At 46.3% G+C, this 16789-nt stretch overlaps 1 protein-coding gene across 1 annotated transcript; it reads left to right on the forward strand.

Moving 5' to 3' along the window:
• The first annotated feature begins 2194 nt into the window (after positions 1-2194).
• On the forward strand, positions 2195-12837 carry UCMA (upper zone of growth plate and cartilage matrix associated). Its single transcript, XM_006117103.5, has 5 exons — positions 2195-2518; positions 3014-3079; positions 3201-3296; positions 6354-6452; positions 12087-12837. Exons 1-5 carry the CDS (start codon positions 2461-2463, stop codon positions 12182-12184), a joined length of 417 nt encoding a protein of 138 aa, XP_006117165.3. The 5' UTR covers positions 2195-2460; the 3' UTR covers positions 12185-12837.
• Positions 12838-16789: the final 3952 nt, after the last annotated feature.

The raw sequence follows: 16789 nt of genomic DNA on the forward strand, positions 1-16789 counted from the left end.
CTTTGCCTGTTGGTATTAACCCCTGAAAGAGAGAGCTCACCCCTTTTTCTATGTAAAACACCCCTTTCCCTTCAATCAGGTTGTTTCTATGCTCCCTTCTGATATAAGAGGAGCTATGAACTGATGCCACTAACTTAATTTCTATCTTTCTCGACTTTAAATCATGTTGCAGCTTTCCCCTCTACCTTCCTAGAATTAATTTCTGGAATTTACAATTTCCTTCTATACATAGATTTATATACTGATATGGCAGAAAGTACAGATATTTGTTACTAGAGAACTCTTACATCTAGCAGACAAGGGTATAACAAGATCCAATGTCTAGAAGCTGAAGTTAGACAAATTCAGCATGGGAAAGAGAGATGCAAATTTTTAAAAGTGAGGGTACTTACTCATTGGAACAACCTACTAAGTGATGTGCTATTTTCTCCACTTCTTCAAGTCTGTTAGTCAAGCCTGGATGTCTTCCTTAGAGATATCAGGCTAAAGTTGGGCGTCATGCAGAAACCATTAGGTGACATTTTATGGCTTGTGTTATGCAATAGGCGACTGTAATGGTTCCTTCTGGCCTGAAAATCTGTCAGTCTTGTTTCTAGGAGGTAATTTTCTGAAAGCCATTTCCACAGATCATGTTGCTGAAAGTGCTCCATGAAATCACTTTCAGAAACACAGTAATTGGCCACCCCAGTTTATTTATTTACCAGCACCGTGGCCATGGAGCCTTGCAGCTCCCATTGGCTCCATTTCATCCTTTGCAGCCAAGGGGAGCTGCAGGAAGTGGTGGCCCGACCCATGCCACTTCCCGCGGCTCCCTTTGGCTGCAAAGGACAAAACGGAGCCATGGGGAGCCACGAAGTTCCATCGCTGCAGCACCAGTAAATAAACAAACCAGTGTGTCCAGTTAATGTGTTTCTGAAAGTGATTTCACGGAACACTTTCAGAAACACTGTTCTAGGCAATACGCAGATCTTTTTAGAGTTCCTCAAGAAATCAGGCAATTCTATCCAAATATCAGGCAGAGTGTTACCCTAAAACTTTGGTTACCTGGGCCACAAATTTTCCCAAAAATTCTTCTCTAAAATGAGATCATATCTCTTGACCTGCATCAGACCCATTAAGGAGCCAAACTCCTCCCAGCAGTACCCAAACGATTTTGATATTTGACATGCTTTTATGATAAACAAGGCTTAACTGGGCTGCTGCTACATACTCCCAGCTTTGGGCACATGCTTAATGGCTTTCCAGATGATCAGAGGGATATAATTCCAGACACTATGTAATATACAGGCAGTCCCTGGGTTACGTACAAGATAGGGACTGTAGGTTTGTTCTTAAGTTGAATTTGTATGTAAGTCGGAACTGGTACATATTGTAGGGGAAACTCTAGCCAAACATTTCTCCAGAGCTCAGTTTTATTCTCCCACACCTCACTTCCCTCAGTCCTTTATTCTCAAGCTGAGGTGTCTGCTCAGAAAAGCCGCTTCGCGTCTCCCTGGTCTGCTGGGGGGAAGCAGCTAGTGCGGGGTTGCCTCACCCCGTTTGTAAGTAGGGATCCGATGTAAGTCGGATCCATGTAACCCGGGGACTGCCTATACACCAATTGTAAGGCTCCTTTATGCTGCCAGCTCGATGTGAAGGGATCTTGTCAAAGGCTGGAAATGGGTGATAGGGAGAGATCACTTGATGGTTACCTGTTCTGTTCACTCCCTGTGGGGCATCTGGCATTGGCCACTGTCAGCAGACAGGATCCTGGGGCTAGTTAGACCTTCGGTCTGACCCAGTATGGCCGTTCTTATTCTTAGTACAACTGAGAACTCACGTCTTAATGTTTCTGTTCTCTGTGACACCTGTGCAGCGGCATGGTTTTTAGGGGCACTTGCACAGGTGTAAAAGAATGGAACATAATAAACCATTCTGCTAGTAAACCACCCACAGCAATAGAATCTGGCTCCTTCTTTCTTAGCTGTGCTGACTCTGGAGGGTTACCAGAAGTTAAAAAGCACTACGAATTTATTATAGTCATTAACGTCACTAGATTGGGCTCTGATGCAGGCAGAAAGTAGATCTGTCTAGTGCAAAGGTGCTTTTCTCAGAGTTTAACTGAATTTTAAACGACATACAATAGCCAACAAAAATAATATGCTGTCGTAATCTTTTGCTTATAATAGCTCCCTGCCAGGCTGGCCCAATGGCTTGTCCGTTTGTAACTCTGATTTCCATCAAAATGCCGATGAGCACAGAATACGTCTCATCTAGATGTTTTCAAGTTGCCTGAAACCTCTTTGGTCTAGCAAGGAGCAGCCAACTGAAGTTATACCCAGCGCCCCTCCTCTTTCTCCCAGTGACATCCCAGTGCCCTGCTTTCTTTTCCAGCTAACAGGAGGAATTTGTAGGCAGATCTCAAGAAACTTGTTGCGATATTCACTATTTTTCTGAGGAATCAACTGGAACTCCACAAAGATGAACTGGAAACGAATCCTTTTTCTTTCTTGCCTTGCAACATTTGTACTCTTGGTTGGTATGTATGATCCAGAGTAATAACAATGCTAAAAAGCAGAATAGAATTTTAGCAAGGAATGATACAAATCTGAACTCGTGTTGTTAGTGTAACATCTTGTAAGGACACAGTTATTTTCTACATTGCTAGTCAAATGAGCATGAGAAAGAATGAGAATCTAATCTCATCCACAGTTTCTAAAGGATTAATATATTGAGAAAACACAGATTTTTAAAAATATAATTAGATAAAGTGGACTAAATGTCTTTGTAGGGCTTGTTAATTGGTTATTTTCCTAAAAAATAAAAATTGGGAAGACAAACAGATGTATCTATATAGCTGCTGAATGTACTGTTGTTCTTGCTGTTTAAAAGTGAATTTCCCAGGCAGGTTGTTATTGGACTGCAGAGTTTCTAGGGTTTTAGCAGGTAGCAGCTTTCAACATCTGCTTGAGGTTTTTCCTGTGGGATGCTGCATTTCTTCACTGAAGTCAGTATTTGTACTCTTGTTATCCAGTTCTTCAGGAAAGTGACAGTGCTGCTGTGGGCACCGGGAAAGCCGCTGGGGAAAAAGACAAGGAAAGTAAGTGGAGATGCAAATTTTAGGTGGAGGGGGGGGAGGAGAAAAGTTGCATATATGGCATATATGTACATTGATGCCCTTATTTATTCTCTGTGGCTGATCAAGCTCTTTCTGCCTTCAGGTGTGAAAAAGAAGATTTTTATACAAGAATCAGATGCCTCTAACTTCTTCAAAAAGCGTGGCAAAAGAGCCACCAAATCCAGAGCCGAGCTCAATGGTGAGGCTGTTCGGGAGTGTTTATGGAAAGCTGTATTTTCTTTGCCCCTCTTTCATCTACCGCTTCCCTTCAGACAGTCATGTGTTGCCTGCCCCTCTCTAAAAGGATTTATTCACTGATCAAAATGATGGTTGTTTCTTTTGGCTCAGAACAGGTTCCTTCGTAGTTACAATTTAAATTATAGAATATAACTACAAATAGCAATTTTGGGGCACAACCAAACGATTAGAGGGGGGGAAGAAAGGGGTTTACATTTTAATAAATTTAATAAAAATAATATGAGAGAAAGATAAAAAATTGAACTTTGCAGACTTCCAGTTTGGAAGATTTAGGGAGTGTGCCTAAGAGATGAGTTAGTGAATGCTCCAAATGAGATGTGTTCATTGGCATCTTTGTAAATGAGGGAAGAGGTAACTTTGGAAAATGAAATAGTTTTCATCAGCAAAATCTCTTTTGGAGCTGGCTAGTAGAACTGAAGTGGGTGTGAATTCCTTGGTGTTCACAAAGGCTGAGGGATATAGCGAGGCAAGCTGAGTTCTGCAGGCTGTCGTAGGCGGTGCAGGACAGCATGGTGCAGTGGATAGAGGGACTTATTTAGTTCCTTTCCTCAGCTCCTTTCACACAGTCCTCTTAGGAAAGCTGGTAAATAACAAGCAGGAGGTAGGCCTGGCGCTGAATGAATGTTTTCAGCTCTTCTTGGAAAACATTTGCAAATGTAGCATTAAGCAATATGCACCTGGCATCTGCAGCACCCTTCTATTTCCACATGGGATGGAAAATGCAACTGAACTCCCATGGCTTGCTTGATTAAGCACAGGAGAGGATAACAGCCTCAAGTCTGTGAATGTAGCTGTCCCGCGGGTCAACTAATCTTCAGGTAGGCTCTTGGGAGAGAAGTTAACCTTTCAGTAATAGTCTGAGAATTCGCTCACTTCAAGAGGCTGATTTAACTGGTAACTCTTTAAAATATAGGGCACAAATATCATGGGATTCCTGCGTAATATTGTTAACTGTGGATATTTAATTACATTCTAATGACCAGGGAGTGTCCATGCAATTGAGTAATAAGCATATAGATCAGCGGTTCTCAAAAGGTGGTCCTTCTTGCAAGGTGGGCTCAAGGCTTGCCCCCTCCACTCCAGCGGGGAGCCTGCGCTGACATTCCAGTCCCTTCCTCCCGGCGAGGTTGAAGTGCTAGTGTCAGCGTCCCGCTGCGGGGGAGAAGGGAGTGAGCCTTGTGGGCCATATCCAACTTGCAAAGGAAAAACATGTCTCTGTGTACTGTTGCTCCCCCTCCCCCCCCACACACAAACACACACCTCTATCTGGGGAATAGCAGTGCAGGAAACTGCTTACCTGAAGGTTTTTATCCACTGCTCCCATTGTTAGGACTCATGGCCAATAGGAGCTGTGGAGGGCGGTGCCTGGGAGCCCCACCTACCTCATGTCCAGAACCCGCAGCCCCACACTCCTTCTGCACCCACTCTTGCTCCCAGATGCCACATCCACACCCTGCTCCTGGACTGTCCCTCCCTCCTAGACTCCCTACTCCCAACCTGCTCCTGCACCCTATCTCCCAGCCAGAACCCACAGCCCCAACCCCTCCTGCACCCATTTTGTCATCATGGCTGGCTGGCTGGTGGTCCGTAGAAAGACCGCCTGATGTTCAGTATGGGATCAGGCTGAGATACAGAGCTTCGCAGTAGTAAAGCTGATCTGAAAAACTTCTTCCCTAACCAAGTCTAGCCAGAATTCACAGAGTCATTGTACATCCTTCCTGTTTAATTGATTGCAACCAAGAACCCACATCTCTATTAGGGATGTGAATGTTTAACCAGTTAACTGGTTAACGCTTAATAAAGCAGCCTCTCTCTGTGGCGGACTCCCTGCAGGCAGAGTCTGCTCTGGCGTCTGGAGTAGCCTCTGTCCGCAGTGGGCCTAGGCACCACCTACCCCACCTCCCTTTAATTGGTCAACAGGTTAAACAGGATGTTTCATCCGTAATCTCCATCTATCCTTCCATGCATTAGTGAGCTGGTGATGGACAGCTGTAGCTCCGATACTGGGCCCCAGTTATGATTTTACTATTGCTGGCCTCCCCTCTCCCCTTGTGCAGCACACATGGGCTGGGCAGGAAGTGCTTCATACTTTAAACAGGTTCATGATGTTTGTGTCCTGTAACCCAAAGGGCTAAGTGCCAAGCACTTCCTTTACTATTAAGTGATGAAGTGCCTCTGAACAGCGGCTGTGGAATATGGGTTCACACCGACATGCTACCATGGCAGAAAACTAGGTTACTCTCCCTCCTTCAAACAAGCACTGGTTTGTTCTACAAAGCATTACATTCAGAGAGAGATATAATCAGGCGCTGGCTGATGGGAACCAGAACAGTTTCCTCCCACTCCAGATAGTCTGGACGTTCTTGTCAAACACTAGCATCAGCTGGCACTGTGGGTAACACTGCCAGCCTTTCATCACTGCACAATTCCAATTATACCCTTATCGGTTTAGAGGAACTTGATGTTCTTTGTACTAATCCTATGGGAATATTTAGCATGAACAGAAGAGTATACCCTGGGCATGTCCAGACGTGGTTCTGTCAGGCAGTGTGCTCAGCAGATCAGAAGTGAGGCATACTGGGGACGCTTCCGGTGCATCTTCCCTCCTCTGTAGCCTGAAGTTTTAGAAAGATGCCCTGACCCCTATGTTTCTTTCATTGGACAAATATGCTACCTGTTATCCACCAAACTAAATTAGAGCCGCCTGTGAATTAGAACAACCTGTGTTTTATCAATGGAGTTTAAAAGGCGTAACATGGGAGCTAGTAATTTCTCTACTAGCCTCAATTGTTTCATTATCCGCACAATGGGATAAAGAAATGCTGATCACAGCTAGTTCTTAGAGAGCCTACTGTAAACAAGGCCTTTAGCAACTATGCCTCTAGTGAAATCTCTGGATGCGGGTGCTAATCAGATTCATGGGGTTTTGAAGACAAAAGCTATGCTCTGATTTTTTAAGATTTCTTTGCTGCTGATACGATAAACATTTTTTACGCAGCGGAGACCCGGCAAATGCTGATCGCTGATGAGCAAAGAAGGGAGTACTTTGATGAGCAAAGGAACGAGTTTGAGAATTTTGTCAAGGAGGAACGTAAAGGTAAGAACAGAAAAAACAAATAAACCCCAACAACATGTGAAACTTTAGAGCAGTGGCTCCCAAACTTTTCAGTATCACGTCCCCTTTTTGATTTTTGAGACACCCACACGCCCCCTCCCTCCAATAGCAGCAAAACTTGTTGAGGAAAAAAAAAGGCACCTGACCAGGGCCAAAACACAAATATAGCAACAAAACTTAGGGCGGGGGATTGATAGGGGTGGAGCTGGCTTGCCTCGCGCCCCCCCTGGAATTTCTTCACTCCCCCCAGGGGTGGCATGCCCCCCAGGTTGGGAACCCATGTTTTAGGAGGCTGGCAGGATGTTATTATTATTACTGTTATTTAACATTGATACGGTAGCAGCACCTGAAGGCCATATTGCGCTAGGTGCTGTACAAACACAATAAATTACAGTCCCTGCCCCTAACAACTCACAAGCAAATTCTTTGCTCAAGAAACAATGGATAGTCCTGTGGCTGCTACCTTAGGGTACGTCTACACTGCATCCCTAGTTTGAACTAGGGATGCAAATGGAGACAACCAAAGTAGTTAATGAAGCGGGGATTTAAATATCCTGAGCTCCATTAACATGATCTCGCCGGCGCGCTAGTTCGAATCACAGCTGATTCGAACCAGGAAGTGCGCGCCGGGACGCGTTAGTTCGGACTAAAGCCCTTAGTCCGAACTAATGTTACTCCTCAAAAAATGAGGGGCTTTCACATTGTTTATTCCCAATATGGTTCAGCATTCTCCCATGTACTATACAATGGACATCCCCAGCTACTGGTGATGCTCTAATTCTAGATAGGACCAGGTATGTATTGCCAAAGAGTGATTCTGTGGCATCTCTTTACTGTCCCTGCCTAAAGGGGCAGCCACTGTGAAAATCATTCCCATGAGGTTTTATATATTGCCTTGAGATGAAAAGGGGATGCTGGAACAGGGCTTCTGTTTATTAGCAAGGGATTTTAGGAATGCAGAGTATCTCTTGGATTGCGTTTCCTCACTGCTTCTGTAACCCACACACCCACTAAGTGTGGTGCACTGTTCCATGTGGTGGCACTGAGACCGCTTACAGGGTACGTCTAGACTACATGGCTCCGTCGACAGAGCCATGTAGATTTGTTGTTTTGGCAAAGGCAAATGAAGCCGCGATTTAAATGATCGCGGCTTCATTTACATTTATATGGCTGCCACGCTGAGCCGACAAACAGCTGATCAGCTGTTTGTCGGCTCGCGCGCTAGTCTGGACGTTCCCCCTGTCGACATCAAAGCCCTTTGTCGGCAGCCCCGGTAAACCTCATTCCACGAGGAATAACGGGGCTGCCGACAAAGGGCTTTGATGTTGACAGGGGCAGTCCAGACTAGCGCGCGAGCCGACAAACAGCTGATCAGCTGTTTGTCGGCTCAGCGCGGCAGCCATGTAAATGTAAATGAAGCTGCGATCATTTAAATCGCGGCTTCATTTGCCCTTGCCTATGTGTCTAATCTACATGCCTCTGCCGACAGAGGCATGTAGTCTAGACACAGCCACAGAGAGAGAGAATGAGTTTGCTCTACAGCCTTGGCGGAGAGCCACCTGGCTTTTATAACACAAGCTATAGAGGCTCATGCACTCAACTCCAAAAGTCCCTCACTTCCATACATTACAGCCAGCTGAGAATGCTCAGAAAATCACTGCTGGCCACTATGAGCAGCAACTCCTCCATGGCACACGCAGTTCCGAGAAGCCATCATTTGGGCGCATTCCACCTCCCATATAAATGAAACCCCACTGGTTTCAATGGAGATTTTGCGTCCTGCATGATACCACTTCTGTCTGAGGAATGTGCATGACAATAGCAGCCCGTGTGGAGCAAGAGAATCATGACACAAAGCCCAAGGAGGCTGAAAAGTGGGTAGTTTGAAATGCTGGCTGCATGTGGTATCATGGAACAGGCAAGGTGAGTGACAGATTTCACTAGCAATTTCCCTGCATCCCTCAGCTAAAGATTCGCATGTGGATAAACTGACAGTGGGTGGGGGTAAGTGTTTTGGTGAAGGTCAAACAGCTGGTCTTTGGCAGAACAGGGAATAGAACACAGGTGACCAGACTCCCAGCCCTGTGCTCTAAACATTGGAACAGAAGCACAGAACATGAGCCAATGACTTGCTGTGTGACATTGAGCAGTGAGTGACTTGCCTACTTTATCCATCTGTAACGTTAGGTTACATCAAAGAGGAACTATGGAGCCTGGTTAATTAATACTTCCAATACATGGTAGGATTCCTGGATAAACAATGTTAGAGAAAAGCAAAGCAGCATAGCATAGAAATGTAGGTCTGGAAGGCACCTCAAAAGGTCATCAAGGCCAGCGCCCGACATTTACCAAGTAAACCTAGACCATCCCTGACAGATGTTTGTCCAATCCGCTCTTAAATCCCTCCAGTGATGGGGCTTCCACAACCTCACTTGAAAACCGATCCCAGAATTAAATTTTCCTTAGAGTTAGAAAGTTTTACCTAACACCTAATCTAAATCTCAATGGCTGCGAATTAATCCCATTATTTCTTGTCAAACCTTCAGTGGCCAGGAAGAACAATTGCTCAATGTCTGTTTCATAGAATACGGAATTGGAAGGCACCTCTGGCTCCATGTTGCTGAGTACTGTGGTGTCCCGAGTGAGGGCAATCAGAGTACACAGAGACAAAATGCTTTGCTATCCCTCATCGAGGTAGACAAGCAAACAGGGAAACCTGAGAACTGGCTGTCCGGGGGTCCCTTTAAGCACAGACCACAGATAACCTCAGGCAGCAGCCCCACACAGTAAGTCCTGACCTGGTGCCCTGCTAGACCTGGTTCCGGCCTGGCCTTAAATGTGATTCAGAGTCCACTCAGTGTGGACGCGCTATTTCGAAATAGCAAAATGCTATTTTGAAATGCATTTTGTATGCAGATGCATTATTTTGAAATAAGATAACACTTTAGTGTAGACATACCCTTAGGCAATTTATTCCAGTGTTTAACCAGCTCTTCACACATTTGGTGATTGCTAACATATTCCCCTCTGCCTTCTCTTCACAAGACAAAAAGGCCCCATATTTTTTATCTTTCCTGTGTCAGGCTCTTAATACATTTAAAGGCAGAGGCACAGAGGGGAGGATCAGATGCGAGCCGGGAATCAGCTGATTCCCATCTCCCACCCAGCCCCAGTTGCTGTGCCTCTGCTTTTTAAATATATTAAGAGCTGCCAGGCGGCTCTTAATATATTTAAAAAGCAGAGGTGCAGTGGGGCGGCGGTGTGCGAGCTGGGACTGCTGATTCCCAACTTGTGCCCAGTCCCCACACTGTGCCTCTGCTTCTTAAATATATTAAGAGCCTGGTGGCTCTTAATACATTTACAAAGCAGAGGTGCAGCATCTGGTCCCCGCTATGCCTTTTAAGCCGGCTTTCCCCACCCCCTCCTGCTACTCTGCCTCTCTCTGATAGCGGCAGCAAGGGCGGAGGGAGTGACTAGTCGACTAGTCGCTTACATCGCTAGTAAGTAAATCCAATGCTCTGATGTGATGCACTTGCGATACTATGAGATGGGGATGGCACTATGACAATGGTCTTTCAGCGGCTCTTCTGTGCTTTTTCTGTATAGTGGAGACTTTACCTGCAGTAAGAACTCATTCCAGAGCTTTCTAAAGAAATGACCAAGTGGCCTTACACTGTTTCAGCTGGTTCCTGCTGTAGAGTGAGTAGGGAAAACATTTGTGGGATGACTGTTCAGTGAAGTGATAAGAGGTGAAGACAGCAACGGAAGGGACTGGTTGGCCCTTGATGGCATAATAAATATTTCTGAAACCTCACATCAGGGTTGCTCTCCAAGACTAATTCTAAGTAGCTCTGCTGTACGTCCTTCTAAAAGAGGAAAATTATTGTAATGGTAAGAACTCACCCAAAGGCGTTAGTTATTTGTATTGCCTCATCGTCATTACTTTTTTGGTTTTGTGCCAGAACAATCATAAAGACACATTTATAGAATATGAGAGGCTATTATTTGGAGAACACTGACAAAGTAATTTGCCTTTCCAATTACAATAAATAATACCTATCTCTTATGTATCACGTTTCCTCCAGAGATCTCAAAGCAGTTTACAGCGAAATAGCAACCCTGGATCCAGTCTATGTTGGAGATAGGTAGAGGGTCATTCTGTAAAAAATATTCACAACAAAAGGCAGAGGCCCATGTGCTTTACCTCTTTTTGTTATAATCTAGAACAGGCCTGGGCAAAATACGGCCCGCAAACTGGATCCGGCCTGCCAAGCCACTGGATCCGGCCCGCCAAGCCACTGGATCCGGCCCACAGAAGCAGTGGGAAGCCCCAGGCAGGCTCCCCCACTTGCCCCACACAGCTGTGCAGAAATGCAGCTGCAGGGCTCCATTTCTGTTTTGAAACTGCAGGGGAGGGGGGACGTTTTAGGCGCCTTCCCCTTCCCCCTGCCCCCAGCACATTCCCATTGGCTGGTTTCTGGCAGAATAACAGGCTTCATCCCAACTCGCTCACTCCCAGCTAAGAAGAATCACGCCCCCTCTCCTGGGCTCAGTTATTCACGAAGCACATGGCCAGGCAGGCAGGCTAGTTTGGCAGCTGACAAGTAAGTCTCTTGGCCACAGCCTGCTTCTGCCGCCCCCCCCCCCCAGTCCTTTCCGGCCCCAACTCTCTGGCCCCCCTTCAATATACCCAAACCCTCTGTCCCCCTCTTACACCCATACCCCCTCCCAGATCTGGCATCCCAAGCTCCTGCCCCAGATCACAATCCCCTCCTACCGTAGGTCACATCCCAAACCCCTGCACCCCAGTCCCCTGCCCTACGTCACAACCGCCTGCTTCATCCCAGCTCCCTCCCAAACTCCAGTCTCCCTCCTGCACCCCAGTCCCTTACTCCAAGCTCCCTTCTGCACCCAACCTCTATCCCAGACCCCGCATCGCCATTAATATCATGGAAGAGTATGGCCCTCAACCACTTTCCAAAATCTTGGCGTGGCACCCCCCCATCAAAAATTATTGCCCACTCCTGATCTAGAATTTCTGAATGGTGCAAGGTTTGCTGGTGTTCATGAACCTTCTGAACAAACCCAGACCCTGTTTCAAGAAAACTGAGCTGGCTAGATGTTTGCAAGAAAACCCTGAAAAAAATCTCTCTGTGGGCATCTATCCTGGCGCACCTACTGTCAATCAATTTGAGTGACACCTCACACTGATATATCATGAAAATGGGTGCAAGTTGGTGCTTTGGAATGAGATTCGCATCAACATTTGGTTGTTTGGGGAGGGGGAGGTTATATCCAGCTGAAAGGTGGGGATGAGGAAAGCGCACAAATCGGAGGTGGACCCGCGACACAAAGCGAAGATTCAGATCTGAACGCTGCACGTGACAGCTGTACTTATAATGGGTCAGATGCCTACATCCCAACCCTCAGTCTTTGGGGAAGTTTGTTGGGACTAAACTACAACACAGTCTCCCTTTATATGCCACACACAATTTGACAGAATTTGACAACCAAGTCCTTGCCATCATTTCAGTGCTGCTAGCCCACTTAGCATTAGATCAGTTAGCTATCAGAAAAGGCATCACAGTTCACAATGTCTCGTTTCCCCATCTACAGAGCAGCAGGAGAGAAGCCGGGAACAGATCGAGCAATGGCGTCAATATCACTACGACGGTCTCTACCCATCTTACATGTACAACCGTCACTACATCTAGATGTAAGACAAGTGAACTAAAAAGTTACCTATTTGCTGATTAAGCCGTTCACAGCACACCAAAAAAGCAACCGCATTGCCAAGATCTTGGCCCTGTCATGAATCCCACTGAGGAATCTACTCTACCAAGCCCTCCTTGTATATTATTTGCCCTGACTATTTGAATGGGTTGAGCTTCTCTTAGGCCACTGCTTTGCTTTGTATTTTGAGGCATTTTCATGTGTGGCAAAAATCTGGATTTAAAACACAAAAGTGCAGACAAAATTAGGTGCTTGAGACATGTATAAATCAGGCTACTTTAGGCTGAATGGAATTTATGCCCTGTAAACAGGTAAGAATGCTTTTTTTAATCACCGTATTTTGGGAATCACTGAAAAGAAAAATCTGTGTTTGCTGTAATCCCAGGGGCTTTGTTTTACCTTAAGTTTATAAAACGGTACTGTATTAACATTCTAATAGGTTTTAATTAAACAGTAGCATTAGCTTCTGCGATCTCTCGCAGTATTATTCCTCCTTACTAATCTTATAATCAATGGAAATTCTGTATGTTTGAAAGACCAGCACTTCCTTTTTATCTATCATGAATCCCTTCAAGATGCATAAGCAGCTAATGATACAAGTTATATGCAGGAAAAATAATAAAAAGAAAGTTTGAAACGACCCCTCCTACTGCATTTATACAGTAGAAATTATTGCTTTACATTATTCTTGTTCTAACCAGCCACAAAATAACTATCTTCTATAATGGCTGTTTATCCATAAACATAAGTACACCATTGTTCTAGTACAACGAACTACGATCACACTACGATCTTCCATCTGAAGGCCTAGACCATCAATGGCTATTAGCCAGGATGGGCAGAGATGGTGTCCTTAGCCTTTGTTTGCCAGAAGCTGGGAACATAAGGGCTGGAAGTAGGGGTACTGGGGTGCAGCCATGCTCACCGACTTGGTGTCAATCATATACAGGGTTTGCAGTTTGGCAAGTGGCTCTCAGCATCCCCCCTGTACAAATTGTTCCAGACCCCCTGTGTACAAATAGGTGACGGGGCGAGATCATTTGATGATTATCTGTTCTTTCTATTCCTTCTGCAGCACTTGGCATTGGCCACTGTCAGACGACAGGATACTGGGCTAGACAGACCATTGGTCTCACCCGGTATGGCCGTTCTTATGTTCTTAGGTATATACTAGAAGTTCTGTTAACTGGGGCAATATTAATCAGAGCCCTGTGGCAATTGTTTTTGGGGCAGAGGTGTGGAGAAATAAACTTGTCCATGGGGAAACCTTCTTAAATCAGCAACTCTTATAGAAATGAGGGAAGAAGAACACAAGGTGCACATGGAAAGATACTGCAGCACTACAGTATCTTTGTGAAAAACCAAGAGCAGGGTGGGGCATTGTTTAATATGGAATATCACATATAACGGGGGAGGCTCAAACACTCAGCTGTGCTGCTGGCTTGCAGATCTACACACAGCACCACCGGAAGCTTTGGGTCTTCGAGAAGTGTCCCCGTGGGTGCTCCACTTTTAGGCGTGCCGGCGCCGCTGCACCTACAAGTCAGAGATTCTTAGTAGCAGTGTCCTGTTGTGTCTCGCTGCCCCGCTGGCCACGCACGCGAGGCTCAGGCTCGAGATGCCTGGAGTGTGTATTGCGCATGTGCAGCCAGCTGGCTCCTCAGTTCTCGGACTACCGCCGGCTTCAGTCGCAGCACAGCAGTTGCCCTCACACACTGACCTGTCTTTAGTTAGCCTATTTTTGTTCTTTTCAACTATTGCTATTCTTATTGACTTTACTTAGCCTTTTTGGAAAAAAAACCAAAAAAACGACGAGTTTTTTCTGTCAGGCAGCGCTTTCGCCGCTTCCTGTGGCTCCGCTTTGATAGCAGCCGCCTTGTTTCCACTTCTACCACTCAGGACGTGCCCGGCTCACCTGGGTTTAAAAGGTGTTTGGACTGCGGTCTATCCACATCTGTAGCAGACGGCCAGTGGCTAGTTCAATACTGGCAAACTAGGTGGTCCCCTAGGGCGCCAAGATAAACGGCTGTTGAGGGCTTTGGAGGCTTAGGGCGCCAGTTGCCGGCAGCTCATCTAGGGCTGCTCCTGCAGACGGCCACTCTCTGGCTACGTCTAGACTGGCATGATTTTCCGGAAATGCTTTTAACGGAAAAGTTTTCCATTAAAAGCATTTTCGGAACAAAGCGTCTAGATTGGCACGGACGCTTTTGCGGAAAAGCACTTTTTGCGGAAAAGCGTCCGTGCCAATCTAGACGCACTTTTCCGCAAAAAAGCCCCAATCGCCATTTTCGCAATCAGGACTTTTTTGCAGAAACAAATCTCAGCTGTCTACACTGGCCCTTTTGTGCAAAAGGGACTTTTGCCCGAACGGGAGCAGAATAGTATTTCCGCAAGAAGCACTGATTTCTTACAGTAGGAAGTCAGTGCTTTTGCAGAAATTCAAGCGGCCAGTGTAGACAGCTGGCGAGTTTTTCCGGAAAAGCGGCTGATTTTCCGGAAAAACTGGCCAGCCTAGACACAGCCGCTGTGTGTCCACTGCCTGTGTCAAGATTACGATACAGCATTGCAGGAAATTGACTAAGGGTGCAAGGAGAGCTAGACAGCTTCAAGTCCGTATTTTACAAATGGAGAAAGCCTTGAAACCTCCATCAGATCTCTCCATAACGCGCCCTTCAGGCTAACTCCATCAAAGGCAGAGGCTGGCGAAAGGGCTCTTTCAGCTGCAAGCCCAAAACCCAAGGGAAAATCTCCCTCAGCGAGGAAGAGGTCTCACACTTCCTCAGGGGTCTACCTTCCTGACAAGGAAACTGGCGAGCACAAAACCTGATACTGCCGCCCCTACTCTATCTAGGAGGTAGTTAACAACTCTAGTGCTGGTTCCCATAAAAGCCGAGAGCACAAGCAGAAAGCTTGCCCTGCTTCAGAGAGTCAGACGGCAAGGCTAATTGATCAAGCCGCCACTCTAGCACCGGCTAAGTCGCTGGCAGTGAAGAAGCGGGTGCCAGCAACGCCACGTTCCATGCCGGTACCGTCAGCTGCACAGGCAAGGCCTACTGAGCAGCCAGCACTGGTGAAGCACTAAGTACGTTCTCGATGCCCTACGTTCTGCCGGCACGGACCATTCAAAGCACTGTGGTACCGATAGCTCCACCTCCTTTCCTCCCACAGTTAACTACAACAACAGAGTTGTCAGTAGCTTTGGTGCCAGGCTACAAGCACAAGGTAACAGCACAAGCTAATTAATATTCTTCATGCCTCCGCGCAAACTAGGGTTGCAAGACCTATGAATGAGGCGTTGATGGATCCAGCTAAGCTCCTCTGGAAGACCCCGGTGACAATTCCACCTACATTGAAGAGACTGGATTGAAAATACTGTCGCCCCAAAGGGTGCGGAATTCCTCTTCATTTACTCATCTCCAAACTTTCTAGTGGTAGAGGCGGCGAACCAGAGGGGTAAAGAGCAGACTATGCAATCAACCCCACATGAGAAGGAATGGAAGAGGCTTGAGGCCATGGGCAAGAGATCATACTCCTCTGCCAGCCTCTAGCTCTGCATTGCCAACTACGTGGCGCTTTTTTTCCAAATACACGCACCACATCTTTGACCAACTGTCGACTTTTATTGAAATTATACCAGACAACAGAAGAGAGCAATACAAATCTCTGATGAAGGAAGGTTCTCTGATTTCTAGAACTGCACTTCAGTGTTCCTTTGATTCTGCAGCTACAGCTTCTAGATAGCCATGAATCCCCCACATCGCTTCCCTCCCATTCCGTCACTGCTCATGCAACAGAATGGGAAGATTCGCCACCCTGCCATCAAGTATCTTCACCTGCATGCATGGCTCCTTGCTAGCTAACCACGCCAGAGATCCAGTGTCCTCCAGAAGTTCAAACTATTCTCACGAACAGCCGCAGACCTGCAATGAGAAAAACGTACACTCAAAAGTGGTAGCGTTTCACCAGTTGGTGCTCCACTCGACACTGCACCACCACTCAGACTGGTATCCCACTCATACTTGCCTACTTACTACACCTTCACAACTAGGTTTGTGCCTCAGCTCCATCAGAGCCTACCTCACAGCCATATCCGCATTCCACCCGCCCATACAGGATCATTCCGTTTTCACCCATCCATCGATCAAGAGATTTCTGTGAGGTTTGCACAATACATTCCCACCAAGTAAAGAATCTAGTCCCCACATCGGACTTTAACCTTGTGCTAAGGGCACTAACGGGCAAACTGTTTGAACAGCTAGCTATGTGCTCCCTTTTCCACCTATGTATGAAGGTGGTCTTTCTCATGGGTATTACCTCCGCACAAAGGGTTGGGCGCGCTTATGACCAATCCACCCTATATGGTTTTTCACAAGGACAAGATGGTCCTCTAAACCCATCCTAAATTCCTTCCCAAAGTACTTACCGCGTTTCACTGTAATGAGCCAGTTTACTTTCCCGTCTTCTTTCCCAGACCTCATAGTGACAACAGGGAAAGGGCTCTTCCTACCCTTGCAGGGCGGTGGCCTTTTACTGGCAATGAACACACTTGTTTTGCAAAATGTCTCAATTGTTTGTCTCCTCCACAG

This window comes from Pelodiscus sinensis, chromosome 1 (assembly GCF_052426305.1).
Source record: "Pelodiscus sinensis isolate ZL-2025 chromosome 1, ASM5242630v1, whole genome shotgun sequence".
Classification (NCBI taxonomy): domain Eukaryota; kingdom Metazoa; phylum Chordata; order Testudines; family Trionychidae; genus Pelodiscus; species Pelodiscus sinensis.

What these genes read in the sequence shown, in the direction of transcription:
- UCMA (XM_006117103.5), top strand. Translation starts at nt 2,461, where the DNA reads ATGAACTGGAAACGAATCCTTTTTCTTTCTTGCCTTGCAACATTTGTA. An exon ending in AACATTTGTACTCTTGGTTG is followed by an intron (nt 2,519 to 3,013) that starts GTATGTATGATC and finishes CTTGTTATCCAG; the next exon opens with TTCTTCAGGAAAGTGACAGT. An exon ending in TGGGGAAAAAGACAAGGAAA is followed by an intron (nt 3,080 to 3,200) that starts GTAAGTGGAGAT and finishes TTCTGCCTTCAG; the next exon opens with GTGTGAAAAAGAAGATTTTT.